The sequence below is a fragment of the Eptatretus burgeri genome, chromosome 4, assembly GCF_056783735.1.
Source record: "Eptatretus burgeri isolate ZD-2024b chromosome 4, Ebu_testis_v1, whole genome shotgun sequence".
Lineage (NCBI taxonomy): Eukaryota > Metazoa > Chordata > Myxini > Myxiniformes > Myxinidae > Eptatretus > Eptatretus burgeri.
The window spans coordinates 42,333,718-42,353,359 of record NC_140964.1 but is presented as its reverse complement, the minus strand read 5'-3'; the positions used below and the strand labels follow the sequence as shown (position 1 = coordinate 42,353,359).

Below are 19,642 nucleotides of genomic sequence, written 5' to 3'. Positions count from 1 at the left end.
AATATTTGCATATTAGCTGCTCCTGCCGGCCTATAAAGCGGCGAGTGTAAGGCGAATCGGGGCAGAGTGAGTCAGTTTTGGTTGGAGAGCAGAGTGAAGTCGAGTCGGTGATCGGTGTGGAAGTCAGTCGAGTCGGGTGGTGAAGTGATCGGTGTGGCAGAGAGTGGAGTCGGGTGGCAAAGTCATCGGTGTGGCATGGAGTTGGGTTCTGCAGTCGGCTGAGGAGAGTTGCCGGAAGAGGCAAAGGAGCTCGGGTCAGAGGCGATAAGGACGGCGGTCGGCGAAGAAGTCGCGGTGTGAGATCGTTCGGTGCGGGACCCAAGCCAGCCAGCCATTCTCCTCCCCCAGGGCATCAACAATTCCCCCTTTCCCCAGTGCTGAGATAGTGCAAAAAGAGGGCCCCGTTCCCACCCCACTCCAAACGTTGTGCCAACGAAACCCACCAAGGAGCAAAGAGTCAGGGCACAGCCACGCGGCCACATCTGCGGCTCGTCCGCCAACGTGTCACGAGGACGCGGGTAGGACCCCCCCCCCCCCGCTCTCGCGGACCTGGCCGCTCCTCCAGGCCCGTCTGCCCCCTTGTCAATGAGGGTGGCTTCTTTTCTTTGCTTTTGTGTAAATGTGTGTTGGCGCCGTCTGTAGAGTAGAACTGTATAAGTGTTGCTGTGTGTACGCGTAGTCGGTCGTAACTCTGCGTCGTTGTTGCTTTATGTGCATTTTGACTGTATGGCTGTATGGCTGTATATATGTGCTTTCCGTGTGCCGGGAAATAAATGTGCTTTGTGTGAACTGTTTTCCCGTTTCGCTTCGTCTTTTCTTTATTGACCCTCCATCCTGCTTCACGTCAAGGGTTCGTAGTGGGCTAAATACACCCAGTAATTAATCGGAACCGTCGAGGCCAATGATAACACCGCTCGGTTATCACTGTAGCACGGAACGGACCGCTTAAGCGGTTCGTGTCCGGAGTCGGCCTGTGGCGTGGTACGATCGCCCGGTCGACCTTCCGCGCAGGTAATTAGGTAGATCAAATTTGGCGAGCAACCCTATCCTGCGCGGGTGGGCAATTGGCACGGTCGTGGTGGGGTTAAACCCCCACCCGTGACAGGCTCCCGGCGTTGTTCCGAGAGGGTCACGACTGAATTGTCCGTCCAGTGGGTGACGCGGTCGCGATTCCAGTGACGTGGCCATCCGCACGCCGGCGGGCGCGACTTCGCAGCACTATATATATATATATATATATATATATATTGGATAAGAAATGGAGACACCAAGGTACGTGGACCGTACAACATCTATACAGAGTATGGGGCCGCCACGTGAAATGTGCAAATATCTTCCCGGCAACCCTCTCATACATGTGTGTGTGTGTATATATATATATACATATATACATATATACACATACATACATACATATACATACACATACACATACATATACATACACAGTGGGGAGAACAAGTATTTGATACACTGCCGATCTTGCAGGTTTTCCCACTTACAAAGCACGTAGAGGTCTGTAATTTTTATCATAGGTACACTTCAACTGTGAAAGACGGAATCTAAAACAAAAATCCTGAAAATCACATTGTATGATTTTTCAATAATAAATTTGCATTTTATTGCATGAAATAAGTATTTGATCACCTTCCAGCCAGTAAAAATTCCAGCTCTCACAGACCTGTTGGTTTTGTCTTTATGAAGCCCTCCTATTCTCCACTCATTACCTGTATTAACTGCACCTGTTTGAACTCGTTATCTGCAGAAAAGACAGCTGTCCACACTCAATCAGACTCCAACCTCTCCACAATGGACAAGACCAGAGAGCTGTTTCAGGACATCAGGGACAAAATTGTAGACTTGCACAAGGCTGGGATGGGCTACAGGACAATAGGCAAGCAGCTTGGTGAGAAGGCAACAACTGTTGGTGCAATTATTAGAAAATGGAAGAAGTTCAAGATAACAGTCAATCTCCCTCGGTCTGGAGCTCCATGCAAGATCTCACCTCATGGAGCCTCAATGATCATGAGAAAGGTGAGGGATCAGCCCAGAACTACATGGCAGGACCTAGTCAATGACCTGAAGAGAGCTGGGACCACAGTATCAAAGAAAACCATAAGTAACACACTACGCCGTCATGGATTAAAATCCTGCAGCGCATGCAAGGTCCGTCTGCTCAAGCCAGCGCATGTCCAGGCCCGTCTGAAGTTTACCAATGACCATCTGGATGATCCAGAGGAGGAATGGGAGGAGGTCATGTGGTCTGATGAGACCAAAATAGAGCTTTTTGGTTTAAACTCCACTCGCCGTGTTTGGAGGAAGAAGAAGGATGAGTACAACCCCAAGAACACCATCCCAACCGTGAAGCATGGAGGTGGAAACACCATTCTTTGGGGATGCTTTTCTGCAAAGGGGACAGGACGACTGCACCGTATTGAGGGGAGGATGGATGGGGCCATGTATCACGAGATCTTGGCCAACAACCTCCTTCCCTCAACAAGAGCATTGAAGATGGGGCGTGGCTGGGTCTTCCAGCATGACAACGACCCAAAACACACAGCCAGGGCAACTAAGGAGTGGCTCCGTAAGAAGCATCTCAAGGTCCTGGAGTGGCCTCGCCAGTCTCCAGACCTGAACCCAATAGAAAATCTTTGGAGGGAGCTGAAAGTCTGTGTTGCCCAGCGACAGCCCTGAAACCTGAAGGATCTGGAGAAGATCTACATGGAGGAGTGGGCCAAAATCCCTGTTGCAGTCTGTGCAAACCTGGTTAAGAACTACAGAAATGTCTGATCTCTAATTGCAAACAAAGGTTTCTGTACCAAATATTAAATTCTGTTTTTCTGATGTATCAAATACTTATTTCATGCAATAAAATGCAAATTACTTATTTAAAAATCATACAATGTGATTTTCAGGATTTTTGTTTCAGATTGTCTTTCATAGTTGACGTGTACCTATGATAAAAATTAGACCTCTACGTGCTTTGTTAGTGGGAAAACCTGCAAAATCGGCAGTGTATCAAATACTTGTTCTCCCCACTGTACATATACATACATCTACATACATTCTGCCAAGGCCCATTACCATAAATCATGTTACCGCAAATACACCCGTGGAACAATGGAGAAAACATCAAAAGTCACTGAAGATGATGACGCTTATCTGGCAGCAGAGCGGGAGGCCTACCTTCTTCTGTTCAAGCATGTGCGCAAGACATTATTTCTTCAACCTGAAGTTGTCAGAATGATGGAACCGACTGAAAAGTTGTTGAATTTCCTGCACGAACTTGGCATCAATGATGTGAAACCCTTGACGAAGAAACATATTCGCCGGAAGCTGGAATGTGAATTCAAGAAGTCACTTCATTTAGTCTCTGATGATAAAGGAAAACTTCTTGTATATCCAGATGGCCTTTCCTTGGAGCAGGACGTGGTCAAAATGATGAAGGCCGAAGAACAACTTCAGGATGCAAAGTACTGAGATGATCTTGAGAACATTGTCAAACTTTCTGCGAACCACTTGAGAGGACAAATTAAAAACATGAAAGAAAAGCCTTGGCCTCCACACCCTGCTGAACTGAAATCTGGCTATACTGAATTGCCAGAATCTTTAAAGATGTTTCTGAAGCTGCTACTTCATGGAACAGAACAAGATGGAACGCAGAAGGTGCAACGAGTTGTCCAATCGGGAGGTCAGGATTGTATCTATGCTGTCAGTAGAGGAAAAGTCGTCCCTGCTCAACACATATTGCTACCATGGGGTGTTAAGTCACTGACAGGAAATGTTGAGCTCATCAAAATGCTCAGTCACCTTGGCCATGGTGTTTCCTTCTCCAAGCTGGAAGAAATAGACACTGCATTGTGCCTTCAAAAGCAGATGAAAGAAACAGACCGAGGTATAGTTCTCCCATCATATTCCCATCCGTGCATTCCCTCCTCACTTGCCTATGACAACATAGATAGGCTTGAAGAAACTTTAAGTGGTGTTTTTAGTGGTCGCGGTATGCTCGCTGCACTGAAATTGTTGATGCCACATGATCACTTCAGAGATGTATTCGCAAAACTGGGAAAAGAATGGCAGCTCACTGATGAAATTCTTAAGGTCTTGGAAGAATTCACATGTCGTCTCTACGTAAGCCAGTCAGAAATCTGTGATGTGAATGAGATGCGATATGAACTGTTCCGTGTAAAAGATGGAAACGTAGAATCTGGACAGTTGCCCCCCTGCCAAAACTGTCTGCATCGACATGCAACGAGGGCCAACTCTCAGGCTGCCATCTAGCACAGAGCATTGCAGGCAGACCCAGAAGTCCCAAGTCCGCTGGAGAACAAAGGCTGGTCCTTGGGTGATGACTGAGAACTTGTTATCAACTGGATGACAGCTGCACCAGCACGAGACACAGTCTTGGAGTTCCTGTCTTGCAAATGCAAGAAGTCATGCAAGTTGCCCACCTGCCAGTGTATGGTGAATGGACTGCACTGTACTCAGGCCTGCTTACTGCAGGAATGTGAGAACATGAAAAACGAGGAGGTCCATGCTGAGCAGGAAGAGGGATCTGATGGTTCGGACAGTGACAGCGATAGTGACACATTATAAACCATAATCAATATCATTTGGTGTGATTCAATTCATGTAATTCTCTCCAGTGGTACATCCCATGGAAATGGACTTGTTTTTCATGTTGTTGGTGTCAATAAATACTTGCGAGTACACAATGTGTTTGTTCTTATGTCAGAAAATATGACGTTTTTCTGAGTAGACCCCACCTGTTTAAAAGGCTCTACTGAGCTTAAGCTGCGAGTCGCAGATGTCCATCATGGTGCATTGAGTTACAGATACATATAGCTATCAGAAAATCACAATAAAGTTTGGTGCCCCCAGGTGGTACTAATTGGTCAAAATCAGGCGACTGGCTCATGGACTACATTTCTCAAACATTAAAAAAAATATATTTTGTACACAGTCCTGTGGCTGCTGGTTCCATCATTAAGCTGGTACTCATTTTGCTGACCTCGGAAGGTCGAGAGGCAAAGTCAACCCACCTGGTGCTCAAACATGAGATCCTAAGATCTTAAGCCAACCACCTTAACTATCAAGCCAACCCCAGACTTTCTCAAACATTTAATATACAACAGATGGACACACCTTTACATCATCGATGTTCATATGGTTTCCATGGTGACAAACCCTTTTAGCAATCTCCCTGTCGCAGAACTCCACAAAAGCATAGCACTTTGATGCGCCGGTCACCACATCCCGCACGAGGCGGATGGAACGAATCGAACCCCAAACTGAAAATGCCGCTCGCAAGCTGTCCTCGGTCGTGTTGGGGGAGAGCCGACCAATAAAGAGTGTCCGAGAAGGATCCCCTTGGACTCCCTGGATGTGGATTTTAGGGGTTGGGGATTTCAAGTGAGATCAGTTATGCAATTAAATACAATAATCATTTCATCTCGTCCTAATTTCTGGCAAGCCACAACAACTACCTAGCTGGGTGTTTCAGGTGAAACCATTTTCTAATCGAGTCAGACCTGAGAACTGGTGCATCCAGAAATCATTCCAACCTTTTGTAATTCGGTTAGGGGGATTTTGGGTTGCATTACATTTTCATCAGCAACATTTGTGTCCATTGCCTCAAGGGCAATAACAATCAAACCACAAAGTATCGACTGGCATTCATTTGTATACTCAGACTCAGCAAGACATGTAGAATGCATCTCCCTGAAGGTCATTAATGAAGCAGCTGGGTTTTTACCAAGTCTGACCTGATACCAACACAAAATTAGGAATATTTCTCGAAGCAATCGAGAAATATATTTTTTAAAAGTGCACGGAAGGAGCACACAAACAAGAACCAGTCAATCGGAGTTAACCCAGAGCATTCCGTGTTGTGAGGCCCGTGCTCACGGCTCACAGAGCTAGACAGGTAACAGTTGCAGTGCTCGATTATGTGAACATTTTCCTTTGAAACTCACAAAAAGAAACATCATGACCATTGTATAGCACATCCGATTCATATACTAACGCACATTTCCACTGCATACGCTTGCAATATCCTGCAATCAGTTCATTTCGTGTGACAGGAAAATATCCGAGTTAATTTACGAGTTGACATCCAAACCCGACTTGACTCGGACTCGGCTCAGAAGAGAAATTTGCAGAGTTAAAGTTCGGGTACAACACCAATACATCCCACTACATCTTTGCAAAGCGAGAGGAGATGTAGCTGCCTGGTGTTCGTGAATGAAAAGTGAAGTCATGAGTAATGTGTTCCTCAAAGGCCGCCTTCACCTAGCTGCGGCTACCCAAGTTGTAATAGAGAGCCTCCTCAAGAAAATTTGTGGCTGTTAACTTTAGCAGAATCCCGCAAGAGCCTGTTATGTGATTGCATACTTGAAACCATCTTTGAAGGTGTATGCCAAAAGATCGACTTTAAAGATTCATTTATTCGTCAGTGTATGAACCTCAAAGGTCCCATTGACACTCAAAACTATCAGGTTATTTATATATTAACTTGACCTTCCGAGTGAAGAAATCACCCATGTTTCTTTTTTTAAATCAAAAATGGGATAATTAGACCAATATTTCGAACATTTCTAGTGCCTTTCACAACTTTCTATGCCCCGCCCCTCAAAAAAAGTTGAGTTCAGCGAACCGCACGTCACGTGACCGTTGACGTCATCTCCAAAACACGACTCGCTCAGAGTGGATTGATTAGACGTCGCGCGCCGTATAAAGTACGTACAAATGCATTGTGCACGTGTTTGCTATCTCACTGATCGTCTTAATTCCTGTGATTGTTTCGCGGAAAATAAATTCTGCTTCTGAGCTGTGTCTGCACAACAATCAGGAGGCAATTATTTATCCCTTTACTACCTTGTCGTAGTCGTGTACAAATCCAATACATGTATGCACAATAAAGGGCTTTACCATGTCCACAAAATATTAAATGGGACTGTTGAACGTTTCCATTAAAAAAGAAACTTAACAGGGACATACAAGTAAAATACTAAAGATTAATATTGCATCATTTCAAGGCCCAAGGAGATAAATTTAAAATCAAACAATGTAAAAAACCTGCACGCACATTTTGCAGAATTATTGAATTGTTAATTGAAACCAGCCTACTGGGATAGGTACGATTCCACATACATGCAAGCCAGGTATGGCTGCACTCAACATACATGGTATTCTAAAGTGAAGGTCCTGCTTCCATTGGCTTGCTATTCATTAACATTTAGCCAAAATGCTGTAATAAATGAACAGGGAAAAATATGTTGGCACAACTATGAAAGACATTTATCTGTCCTATTGCACGGCCTCATATCCTCGCGACTCTTATGCATTGACTTATACATTGTGTGCATGCTAATACAAGTTATTTGTCCACTCTAGAGTCTGGACTAGTCCGATAAATCTGACGTGCTGCAGCTTTCTTTTATTATCCTCTTTTCTACTGGCGCTACATGACGACAGTAGGAATAAAATAAATAAAAATGCAACAGAACGTCAGATTTATCAGACTACACGAGACAATTGTGTCACAAGGCGTGTTCTGCACAGAAGTTTTCATCGTATCCGGACAGCGAGATTGCTTCGTTTTATGCGCGGAGAGATACGGCGGATGACATGGGCTGGCCTTGCTTGCGATTCATTCGCCGCGGAGCAACATTTCCGATGCGCTGCGCTGATCACGTCACGAAAATATTTCTGATATCGAGCAGGATGCAAGTAGAATTTACATTATTGAATTACGAATAGGATTTAGTCTAACCAGTTGTTATTGCCAAGACTCCCAAGTATCTCTCCCCGGTTACTCCCTCTTACGATATGACAGACCTGAGCCTCGTCCTGGTGGAGGTGTTGCTCTCTTCAAAGACTCTATTCCTCACTCTCCATGCACTGCTCTCACTCCCCCACACCCCCAGGAATACCTCTGGCTTCGGCTTCCCCTCCACTCCCACCTCATGTTTATGTGTGTACTGTACCGTCCACCGAACAGTGATGACTCCATCTACACCTCACTATCCGAAAACATGGACCATCTTCTATCTTCTCATCCAAACTCTCTCTTCCTCTTATGTGGTGACTTCAATTGTCATCACGCCAGTTGGCTCGGTGTGGGTACCTCTCTCACCTGCCATGACACCTCAGCAAAAGCTTTCTGCGACTCATTGGGACTGACTCAATCGGTCAACTTCCCGACCCGGATCTCAACCAATGGTACTCCATCTCTTCTGGATCTGATTTTGAGAAATTTCCCTGACAATATCTGCTGCTCTTCCTTCACTCCAATCGGTTCTTCTGACCACGTCCTTGTCAAAGTGGACATCTCTCTGGCTGTTATCAGAGAACCACCTCACCTCCGTCGAGTTTGGCATTTCACTCAAGCCGACTGGCAGGGTCTCCGAGCAGCCATCAAACTTACAGACTGGTCTCCTATCACTACTTTCTCAAACATCAACTCATCCTGGGAATTCTTTCAAAGAAACTTGCTCTCCCTCATGCACAGATTTATCCCCTCTCATGTTCAGTTGTCCTACCCTTCCTCCCGCCCTTGGTTTACTGAAGCTTGTGGCGAGGCAGTTGTCCTGAAACAACTTGCCTTTGCCTCATGGAAAGCAAACCCAACTGAGGGCAATCTCAGTTCTTTCCACAAAGCTCGGAACAAGTGTGTATCTACCCTCAGGAGAGCCAGAAAACAACATCTTTCTCATCTCAAGTCTGAACTCTCAAACCTCTCTCCCTCCTCAAAATCCTGGTGGCGTTTAATCAATGTTCCCCCTCCATCCCCTCCCTTACCTCAAATGGCCGCACTGCTGATTCCACACGTGATAAAGCTGAATGTCTAAACATTCATGAATGGTGTTTGCAGCTAAATCTTGTGTCCTAAACCCATCACTATCTCTACCCACTTTACCCAGTCGCACCCAACTGTCCCTGGACTCTGTATCCTTTTCTCCTGACAAGGTGGAGAGCTTGCTTTCAAACCTCGAGTCAGATTCTGCAACCGGTCCAGACGGCATCAGCCCACGTGTCCTCAAAGCCTGCTCTTCTGCTCTTGCTCACCCTCTCTGTTCTATTCACCCTCTCATTTGCCCAAGGTCATCTGCCATCTGCTTGGAAATCTGCTAACATCACTGCCCTGCATAAAAAAGGTGCAAAAACAGATCCCTGTAACTACAGACCAATCAGCCTTCTCCCAATCATCAGCAAGGTGATGGAATCCATCATCGCTTCAGACATGAAATCCTTCCTCTTCTCCAATGGCTTGATTTCCAATCATCAATTTGGTTTCAGACAAGGTCACTCTACCCTGGATATGCTGCTTCTGCTCTCCCATCAATGGATGGAGGTCCTCAATGCCAGACAGGAAATCCGAGCCGTATCCCTGGACATATCATGTGCTTTTGACAGTCTGGCACCCTGCCCTACTCACCAAACTCTCTTCCCATGGTATTCAAGGCCATCTTCACTCATGGCTCGCAGACTTCCTCTCCTGTCGCAGTCAACGTGTGGCCCTAAATGGAGTTCTTTCATCCCCTCTTCCTGTGCAGGCTGGATTTCCTCAAGGTAGCGTTCTGGGCCCTGTTGTTTTTCTGGTTTTCATCAATGATCTGAACAACTCTGGAAAATCCTCTATTTCTCTTTGCCGACGACTCCACCCTCTGCCGTACCATCTGTCATCCCTCAGACCGGCAAGCAGCAGCTTCTTCGCTCACTGCAGATCTGGATAAAATCACAAACTGGTCCAACACATGGAACATGTCTTTCAATCCAGACAAATCTCACACTCTCACTATGTCTCTTCGAAAGGACCATTTATTAGAAAAAAAATTTAGGTTTAGAAAACCCCCCCATCCACTTTCTCAACAATCCTCTGGAAGAAGTCTTTTCTTTCAAGCTTCTGAGTCTCACTATCTGCCATGACCTTTCCTGGGAAAGTCACATTTCCAACTTCACCTCAAAAGCCAGTCGCCGACTGGGAATCCTCCGTCGTGCAAAGTCCTTCCTCGGCCCTCTTGAGCTCCTGACCACTTACAAAGCTTTTGTCCGTAGCCTGATGGAGTACTGCTCTCCCCTCTGGGCTGGTGCTCCTGCCTCCCACCTTTCTTGGCTTCACGCTGTCGAAACCAGGGCATTTAAGATCATCGGCATCTCCCGCAATGAAGCTGAGTCTTTGGGCCTCTCACTCAATCACCGCAGGTTGGTCGGTGGTCTTTCTGTCTTCTACCGACTCCTCTCCAGCCTTGCCCCCCCCTGCTCTCTCTGCGATTTGTCCCCACCACATTTCCACAGGGCGCTCAAGGTCCGCCAACAACCCCCTTCTGGTAAAACTACCAAAATCACGAATCACTGCTCATCTTCACTCTTTCATTCCTCTTTTTTCCCGCCTTTGGAATAAACTTCCTCACTCTAGTCTTTCCCATTCTTCCCTCCAGGCTTTCAAAACAGCTGTTCACCACCACCTCTTATCTTCCCCCATCCAAATCCTCGATCTTTTCTACCCCCGATAATCCACCCAAGGCCACTTCGCTCAAATTCTCCTGCTTTCCTTCCTGAAAGTCCCTGAAATGTCCATCTTCTCTTCGCCATGTTCCCCGTCCCATCCCCATCCCTCTCCCTTCCACAGTTCACCTAATGTGTCTGTTCCCCACTGTTTTGTCCCTTCCACTCCCGCCCCTCTTGTCTCATGCCTCCTTGCTGTGAGTTGTATGTTAGCTCTCATACGAGCCTCGACCAAGGTATACAAAAAAAAAAAGTCTTCCTTCAATGTCCTCCAGATCATCATGAACTCCGGGAATTTCATCGCCATTTTCCTCTGCTTGTCCTGCTTCAGGCTCGAACTGGTAAGGCCGTATTCCATTTCCAGCTGCCTGAACTTCACCTCCCGCGACTATGTTATCCGACAATTCTCCATCTGATTCAGACCAAAATCCTTCATTTCTCTCACACTCACTGTCGCTACCAGACAAATCAAAGTCCATGCCATCCATTATTCAAAACCAAATGTTTGATTTTTTTTAAGCAGAAATGAACGAAGCGTTTGAGTCGACCAATCGAATGTGGAAACACACAGGAAGCCAATAGAATCACGTAGACCACCAACCCGAGTAATTTACGTGCAGCCTTTGTCGTCCTGCAGTGACGTCATGTGGGTTATGCCCCGTTCAGTAGATTTCGGCACAATTTTTAGGGGCATTCCCGAAGAGGTTTGTTTTTTTAAATTTTACAGAACGAGTATTGTGAAAAAACATTGTCAGATCAGAAATCACGATGAAAACTCCTATAGGACATGTGTGTGTGTATGTATATATATATATATATATATATATATATATATATATATATATATATATATATATATATATATATATATATATATATATATGCAATTTCAGTACTTTTGAGTGTCATGGGACCTTTAAATCCTCTGCTGCTCAGCTTTTGGAAGAGCCTGAGCTTTAATCACTCCACAATGTGCAAACTACCCGCTGTTGGAGAGCAGAAACGCCGTACACAATCCTGAAGGAACACACACCTTGTTCGGCTTGTATCTTGCGTGAATGGCCCGGGCTATCCCTCGATCGTGTGGTTTATCATCCGTTCCATCGATGCTGCCTGCTCGAAGTGGATTGTATGTCCTTGCTATGGGAGACCAGCTTTCAATGTCCTCTTCCATTCTCAAAGAGGAAAAGAGCACTACAAAAACAAAGAGAAAGCAAAGGAAGCAATATGTGTAAAACAAACAAGTAATAACCTTTCCAAAAGGCCACAGAGGCCAAATACTACATTTTAGATTCATGACAATTTATTTTGATACATTAACCCGCAGATAACCTAGTTCCACTGGGCTGGTGTGGTTCGTCTCTACGTAAGCCAGTCGTCACATATATTTACCTGTAAAGGAATAAAAGAGACCATTAGACGGAGCGAGAAATCATGAGGCGATCGCCACAACGTACGACGACACGTCCACAATCCTTGCATGCCTCTGCACTTTCAAGGTCTCGCAAGTTCTGCTCACAGACAAACGGGGGAAAACATCACCGCCATCCACCTCCGGTGGCAGAGGTGACACCCAACCTAGTTATCCATGAACAAATTGATCGACACACGAACTTACTCTCGACCACAGCGTCTTGGTGTCCGGGATACGAAACATTCATTACTTCGACCACGGAAGGTGGACAGAGGTCGTTTTCACCCCCGTTTGTCTGTCTGTCTGTGAGCAGGACATCTCAAGAAGTTATGGACGTATTCTGATGAAAATTGGTGGACAGTTTGGGTGTGTGACAAGGACAAATCTATTCGATTTTGGTGTAGCTCTGGATCCAGATCCGACCCATCAGTGGGATACAAAATGTAAACTGTTCAGCCTGGCGGAGGTATGCGCTCAACCGAGTGCCGTTCTAGTTTTTATCTGTGATGGCTTCGTCTGCGTCTGCATGCAGTGCTTTGCTACAGGATGTAAATAGGAAGGTCACTTCTCTTTGGGCTGTCTAATCTGGGTTCAGTTGATGAACTGACTATCAACTGTCGGATTGGCACATTACAAACAGGAAGGCTTTGCTTTACAAGTAGTGTCGTCTTACATAAGCCTGGTGTTGGCTTCGTGGTTAGGGTGGCGGCTTGGGATCCTAGGGTCCTGAGTTCAAGCCCCGTTGGCCGCCAAATTAATATACACTAGGAGGTTGACTCAGCCTGTCATCCTTTCGAGGTCGGCAAAATGAGTACCCGTGTACTGGTAAGGGGGACACTGCATAAGCGGCATAGCCGCGTCCCGACCAATGATGCAACCAGCAGCCATAGGCTGCATTCGATAGAGAGCGTCGTCTTCCAGATGGACGTTAAGCTGGGTGTCCTGTCTACTTAGAAGAGTTGGTGGACGTTAAACATCCTCCGGTGTTTTTCAGGAAGAATAGGCGAGTTATCACTGTAAACCTGAACAAAAAAACAAAAAACAAAAAACAAAAAACATCGAATCCAGTTGAACATCAGGATTGGCCAGCCGGTTCGTGAATGACTAACACCAAAAAGATGAGGATGAAGACCGTTGCAAGTTGAGCGAACGATGGGATGAACACACACCGACAGCACATTCCATTCTTGACGAGACCCTTAAACAGACATCATAATCGCTACACAGGTACCGATAATCGACCGATACACAGGTACAGGTACATCAGGTACAGGACCGATACACAGGTACATGAGGTACAGGACCGATACATCAGGTACAGGTACAGCACCAATCGACAGGTACAGGTACATCAGGTACAGGCCCGACACAGGTATAGGTACATCAGGCACCAGTACATGACCGATACATCAGGTACAGGTACAGCACCGATACACAGGTACAGGTACATCAGGTACAGGACCGATACACAGGTACAGGACCGATACACAGGTACAGGTACATCAGGTACAGGACCGATACACAGGTACATCAGGTACAGGACCGATACACAGGTACAGGTACATCAGATACAGGACCGATACACAGGTACAGGTACATCAGATACAGGACCGATACACAGGTACAGGTACATCAGATACAGGACCGATACACAGGTACAGGTACATCAGATACAGGACCGATACACAGGTACAGGTACATGAGGTACAGGACCGATACATCAGGTACAGGTACAGCACCGATACACAGGTACAGGACGGATACACAGGTACAGGACAGATACACAGGTACAGGTACATCAGATACAGGTACATCAGGTACAGGACCGATACACAGGTACAAAACCAATACACAGGTACATCAGGTACATCATAATCGACCAATACTACTGATCCTGTCAATATTATGTACCTCTCCATCCCCATTGCTTACAGGTAGGTACTACCCATCGAATCCACTTGAACACATCTACTGTTTCTGCTTCCACTACCTTCCCAGGGATTCCACGCAATAACCGGAACGTGTATGCAAATGAAGCCTTATTTAAACACATGGCCTCCAACGACATCAACACCAACACCAAAGACAAAAAAAACAAAACGGCTTTTCATCTCAGGTCCACCAGACCAATCCTTTGACCTTTATTTTTTGGAGACCCGGAAGTGACGTTTTATTTGGTCGTGATTACGTAGGTTCAATGTCGTACTATACAAGGATCTATAAATATAATCATGCATTAACCATCATTTCCGACTTTCAATTCGTGAGTCACAGAACAGTGAGTGAGAGTGAGAGTGAGAGAGAAAAGGACGAAGACCCCCAACTGTGCTAAGACTGGAACATATGTACGTTTCATAATCTTTTTTTTAAAAATGTTTTTGTTGTTGAGGGTTTCATGGCGCTGTCAGAGCCAGGAGGCTCTATCGACGCCACGCACCAGAATCTGATCAAACTCGCCTACAGCCATCGCCCTTCAAAGGCAGATACATTTTAAATTGGTCTCCCACATTCCTTCAGGAATCTTAATACCGCCTTACAGAGTTGAGGGGCTTCCAGTTCATCTGCCGCAGCATCACCTGCAGGTCCAACACCCTTATCCCCATAACTCTTATACACCGTACAAGATGCTGCCTCGATTCCCCGTAGAGAGGGCAATTTGGAAGTAAGTGGTTTAAATCTTCAGGTTTTCCGCACACATCACAGAACCCCGTTGGGTGACATCCAGTTCTATGGAGGGATGCATTTCAGTGACAGTGCCCGAGTCTGATTCAACAAAGCACGACCTGGTCCCTCCGGGAGAGCCTGGGGAGCTTAACAAGCGGAACCACCTCCGACTGCACCTTGTGAAAAAATGTCCCCTTTGTGCAGGAGTCCCACTGACATTGCCATTTTCCCACAATACGGTCCTTGACCAGACTAATGATTTCTGAAGGTCCCAAGGGGATTTGGGTGACATTGTCCATTCTGAGGGCATGCTTTGCCGCAAGGTCACTGGCCTCATTCCCCCCGATGCCCACATGTGCAGGGATCCAGCACAAATCCACCACCAGACCCCTCCAGTTCATGATGTTATACAAGTGCCAAGGTTCGAGGACCAAGTCATACCTGGAGCCACCCTGGAAGGATTCCAGTACCTGTAATGCCGAAAGTGAGTCCGAGAGGATAACTGCACCAAGAGGATTGAACTCGAGTATCCATTCCATAGCTAGGATGAATGCAAATAGTTCCGTTGAGAAAACTGAAAGATGATCGGTTAACTGAAAAGCTCTGACCACACGGACATCGGGGACACATATCGCCGCCGCTGTCCTTCCTCGAGAGGGTTCTTTGGACCCATCCGCATATATATATATATATATATATATATATATATATATATATATATATATATATATATATATATATATATATATATATATATATATATATATATATATATATATATATATATATGCAAAGATTGACTCCAACTTGTATTTATAAACTCGATAGCCAGGTTGTGCTTTACCACAGGATTAACTGAATCCATTTTTCCCCAGAGATCCATGCGGAGACGGAGGGGTTCGAGTGTCCAGGGGGGCCAAATGGGGACTTTATGTTGGGGGCTGACTGGAAGGGAGTCCAGCCTCATTTCCTTGGCTAACTTGACACAGGCCAGGCCAAGAGGCAAGGAAGCGGAGTTGTTGTCTAACTTCAGGTATTCCCAACAATTTTCAAATCAGGATTTACCAGGATGGCTGTCCCCAGAAGAAATGGATTTAGCCCAATATTTCATTCTCAGCATCTCCCAGCGAAGGGACAAGGGCATCTCACCTATTTCCACCAGAAGGCCAGACACTGGAGAGCTAGTAAAAGCACCCAAACATACACGAAGGGCTTTTGACTGGACAGTCTCAAGTTTTTTTTCGGTTGCTCTTGGCCATATCACCGAAAGCCAGGCATCCGTAATCCAGGTGGGAACGAATTTTAGCTTTGTATATCATGAGAAGACTGTCACGATGTGCTCCCCACTCTGTTCCAGAGAGACAACGTAATAAATTTATGCCTTTGGCACATTTACCTATCAGCTCCTTCACCTGTGGGGTCCAGGTGAGTCCCTGATCGAAGGTGACTCCGAAGAAGGACACCACTCGAGATGGATGGATGCAAGTACCATTAATTACCATCGCTATATCATCCGTTTTCTTCTTTCGGGAAAATATGATAAACTTGGACTTGTCAGCTGATAGTTTAAAACCCCAGTCTTCGGCCCATTCCTCCACGAGCCGGATATCGCCCTGGAGTTTTTTTACTCGAAAAAGCAAGATTTTTACACCGAATCCACATAGCAATGTCGTCAGCAAACAGGAATAACTTGCTATGGAGCTTGTGGATGGAGGCAACATCATTTATCATAATACTAAAGAGTGTTGGGCTAAAGCAGCTTCCCTGGGGAATGCCCTTTTCAGAATGAAACGAAGAGGAGAGGCTCAGGCCAACCCTCACCTGAAATGTTCTATTCGATAAAAAGTCACCAATCCAATCGTGCATTCTGCCATTGACCCCGAGATTACTCAGTTTATAAAGGAGGCCATTCTTCCAGACTGAATCGTATGCCTTTTGAATATCGAGGAACACTCCCAGAAGAGACTCCTGATTACCTTGGGATTTCCTTGCATCATTTGCCAGTGCAGAAATGTGATCCATAACGGACCGTCCCTTTCGAAAACCGCTCGGGCCTTTATACAATAGGTTGTTCTTTTCCAAGAAGAAGACCAATCGGTTGTTCACCATTTTCTCCATTAATTTGCAAACTGAGATAAGGGAGATCGGGTGATATGAAGATGGGACAGTGCCATCTTTACCCTCTTTCAGGATAGGAATTACAATAGTGTGTTTCCAATCGCCGGGATTTCCAATCGCCTATTGAAGAAACTCAGGAACACTCTCAACACCCGATCCTCCAAGTGTTTGAACACAAGGAACGATAACCGATCCGGGCCTGGGGCGCTATTCTTAGCCGAACGAATCACCTGCTTCAGTTCCCAAATAGTGAAGTCAAGATTGAGTGAAGGGTTTGAAGGCAGAACTGTATTGGTGATCACCCTGGTTTGACTTACAACTTGGGGAAAACGAGCCTCTAAAACGTCATCCTTTATGATATTCTCACTTCGAGAAAAGAATTTGCCCACAGCTTCTGCCTTGTCTGCATTAGAACACAGGGCTATGTTCTGGGAAATAATCACTGGAAAAGATCTCCCTCCCGACTTAACTCCCTGTATACTTTTGACTCTTCCCCATATAGTTTTGAGAGGGGTATCCGGATTAACTGATGAACAAAATGATTTCCAAGAGGCAGACTTGGCCCGTTTTATAGTTATTTGGGCTATCGCCCTTTTCCTCTTGTACTCTATAACGTCCTCCAACCTGAGGGTTTTCCTAAATCTCTTTAGAGCCGCCCATCTTCCCTGGATTGCCAATTTGCAATCCTCATTCCACCAGGGGACCTTAATTTTCCAACCCCTTGAAGGAATTGAGGTTGGGATTGTTTCCCAAGCAATGCTATTCATGATTTGAACAATATTCTTATTGATGCTATCTATGTTGTGAACACCAATCTCTTCCTTCACTTCCCTGACACATCGATCAGAAAACTGATCCCAATTCGCCTTAGAAAAGTTCCAAGAAGCCGGACCGAGTGAGTCCACAGAACCCCTTTCACATTGGAGATTTGTGATCACAGGAAAGTGATCACTCCCTCGGTTGTCATCATGGACTTCCCAATCGCATCTCGAAGCTTCTATTGAAGAAATAAGAGTGAGATCCAGAGGGGACATCTTCCCTGTGGATGGATTTAAACATGTTCCCTGTCCGTCATTTAATATCACCATATCGAACTCATCGATCAAATCCTCAATAATATCGCCGTTCCTATCAGTGTCATTGGAGCCCCAGAGAATATTATGGCTGTTGAAATCGCCACAGACAAGTCCCACCCCCTCACACCTTCTAAAAACCTCCTGAAGACTCTTGTGCATCAATGGTTGGCAAGGATTATAGAAGTTTATAATTGTAACCCTCCCCCTCGAGCCATGGACCTTGATAAGAATACACTCCAGCTCCGTAATGTCTTCCGTTTCCGTGAAGGGAAGACCAAATTTCACCATAATGCCACACCCACCCCCTTTACCTCGAGCTCTATCCCTCCGAATAAGGGTATACCCGGCATATGAAATCGATTCTGCTCCTTGAGCCATGTTTCTTGAAAACAAATAATATCCGGTTTAGTTAACATATCAGAGATGTATTTTTTAAATTCGGACCCGTGTGCCACGAGACTTTTAGCATTCCATTGGATTATTAACATCAATTACATTGGGTCCTGAGACTGTTTGGCATCAGGACTGGTTTCTCTCTCTTTATTATTGCCTGTCTTGTTAAATATCTTATTAATATCCTTGGTAGAAATACCATCCCATCCCACATGTTTACATGCTGTTGAAGCAAGAATGCTAATTTTCTCCGATCTCCTTTGTACAACAGCTGTGCAATTTACCACCTCAGTAATAAATCCAATGAACCCCAATTTAGAAATGTTCAAAACCACCATGGCACTTGAATCCTCGGTTTGGCAATCCTGATCTATTGTCTCCGTCTGACAACCAACCGAAACTGTTTGTATCCTAACCGGAGCTGGAGTTTTAGTAATCCTATTCGTTTCTTTGACTGGCAACACAACTTTGGGGACCTTGAGCACCGCCTCCACATACGATAACTTCCCAGTGGTTTTCACTTGCTGGATCTGGGCTGCTCTTTGAAATTCCAGACTGCCTCTGTAGGCTGCACTGTGCTCCCCACCACAATTGGCACAGCACATCTTAGCGCACAGACAACTCTCATACTCATGATCCCCATTACACTTGCTGCAACGCTGTTTACCCCGACAGGATGCTGCAGTATAACCGGATCTTTGGCATTTGTAACATCTTAAGGGGGAGGGATATACTCCCGAACAGGAAAGGCTTGGTAGCCCAGGAACACTTTAGGGGGAAGGACCGGGATGGAGAAGGACACCACCACACATGTGGTATCGACCTTCACACCATCCCTCACCGACGTAAGACGACGGGCTTCACCTACTCCCATGTCAGCCAAATTCCTCTTGATAACCTCCATATCAATGTCCAGGTCAATCCCGTAAATTACCCCCCGGCATTCCCTTAAAGACCTGGGGATGTGAACAGATATTCCAATATCCCCCAAAAGAGAGACCCTCAGAATCATTTCCCGCTGGGCCACCGATTTGCACTGGATCAGAAGGTCACCCGATCGACGTTTCCTTGCACAATGTACGTCACCAAATTATTTTCCAATTACGGGAGCCAATTTTATCGGGTTATTGAAAAATTAACGACTTTGACCCTTCCACAGCCGAAATTATAATCGGGAATTTATCCCCCGGCTCCTCTTTATCCTTCACCCCTTCCCGCACCTCCGACTCCTCACTACTTCCCTCACCGGGCCTGCCCCTCCTCATGGCCGACACTCGAGAAGTTCGAACACTTCTTGACGAGGGCGCCCAATCATCCTCCCCCGATACCCCCTCCATATACTCTCATCCCCTGGGGATCCCCAAGAGTGAAAATAAGGACCTTACCGATCAATACCAAATAATAACAAGAACTCAGAACCAGAGGTGAGACCGAAATACCGGAAGTACTTGGAAGCACACTCTCCTCC

At 45.8% G+C, this 19,642-nt stretch overlaps 1 protein-coding gene across 1 annotated transcript in view; it reads right to left on the bottom strand.

The window, feature by feature from the left end:
* The window catches only part of SNRNP35 (small nuclear ribonucleoprotein U11/U12 subunit 35), a 34,544-nt gene extending 20,589 nt beyond the window's left edge, over positions 1-13,955 (bottom strand). The window contains exons 1-3 of the mRNA XM_085877638.1: positions 13,835-13,955; positions 11,543-11,703; positions 5,146-5,379 (exon numbers count right to left, since the gene is read on the bottom strand). Coding sequence (XP_085733764.1) covers positions 5,146-5,379; positions 11,543-11,683 — 375 coding nt within the window. The 5' untranslated portion in view covers positions 11,684-11,703; positions 13,835-13,955. The remainder of the gene's footprint in view (positions 1-5,145; positions 5,380-11,542; positions 11,704-13,834) is intronic.
* Positions 13,956-19,642: the final 5,687 nt, after the last annotated feature.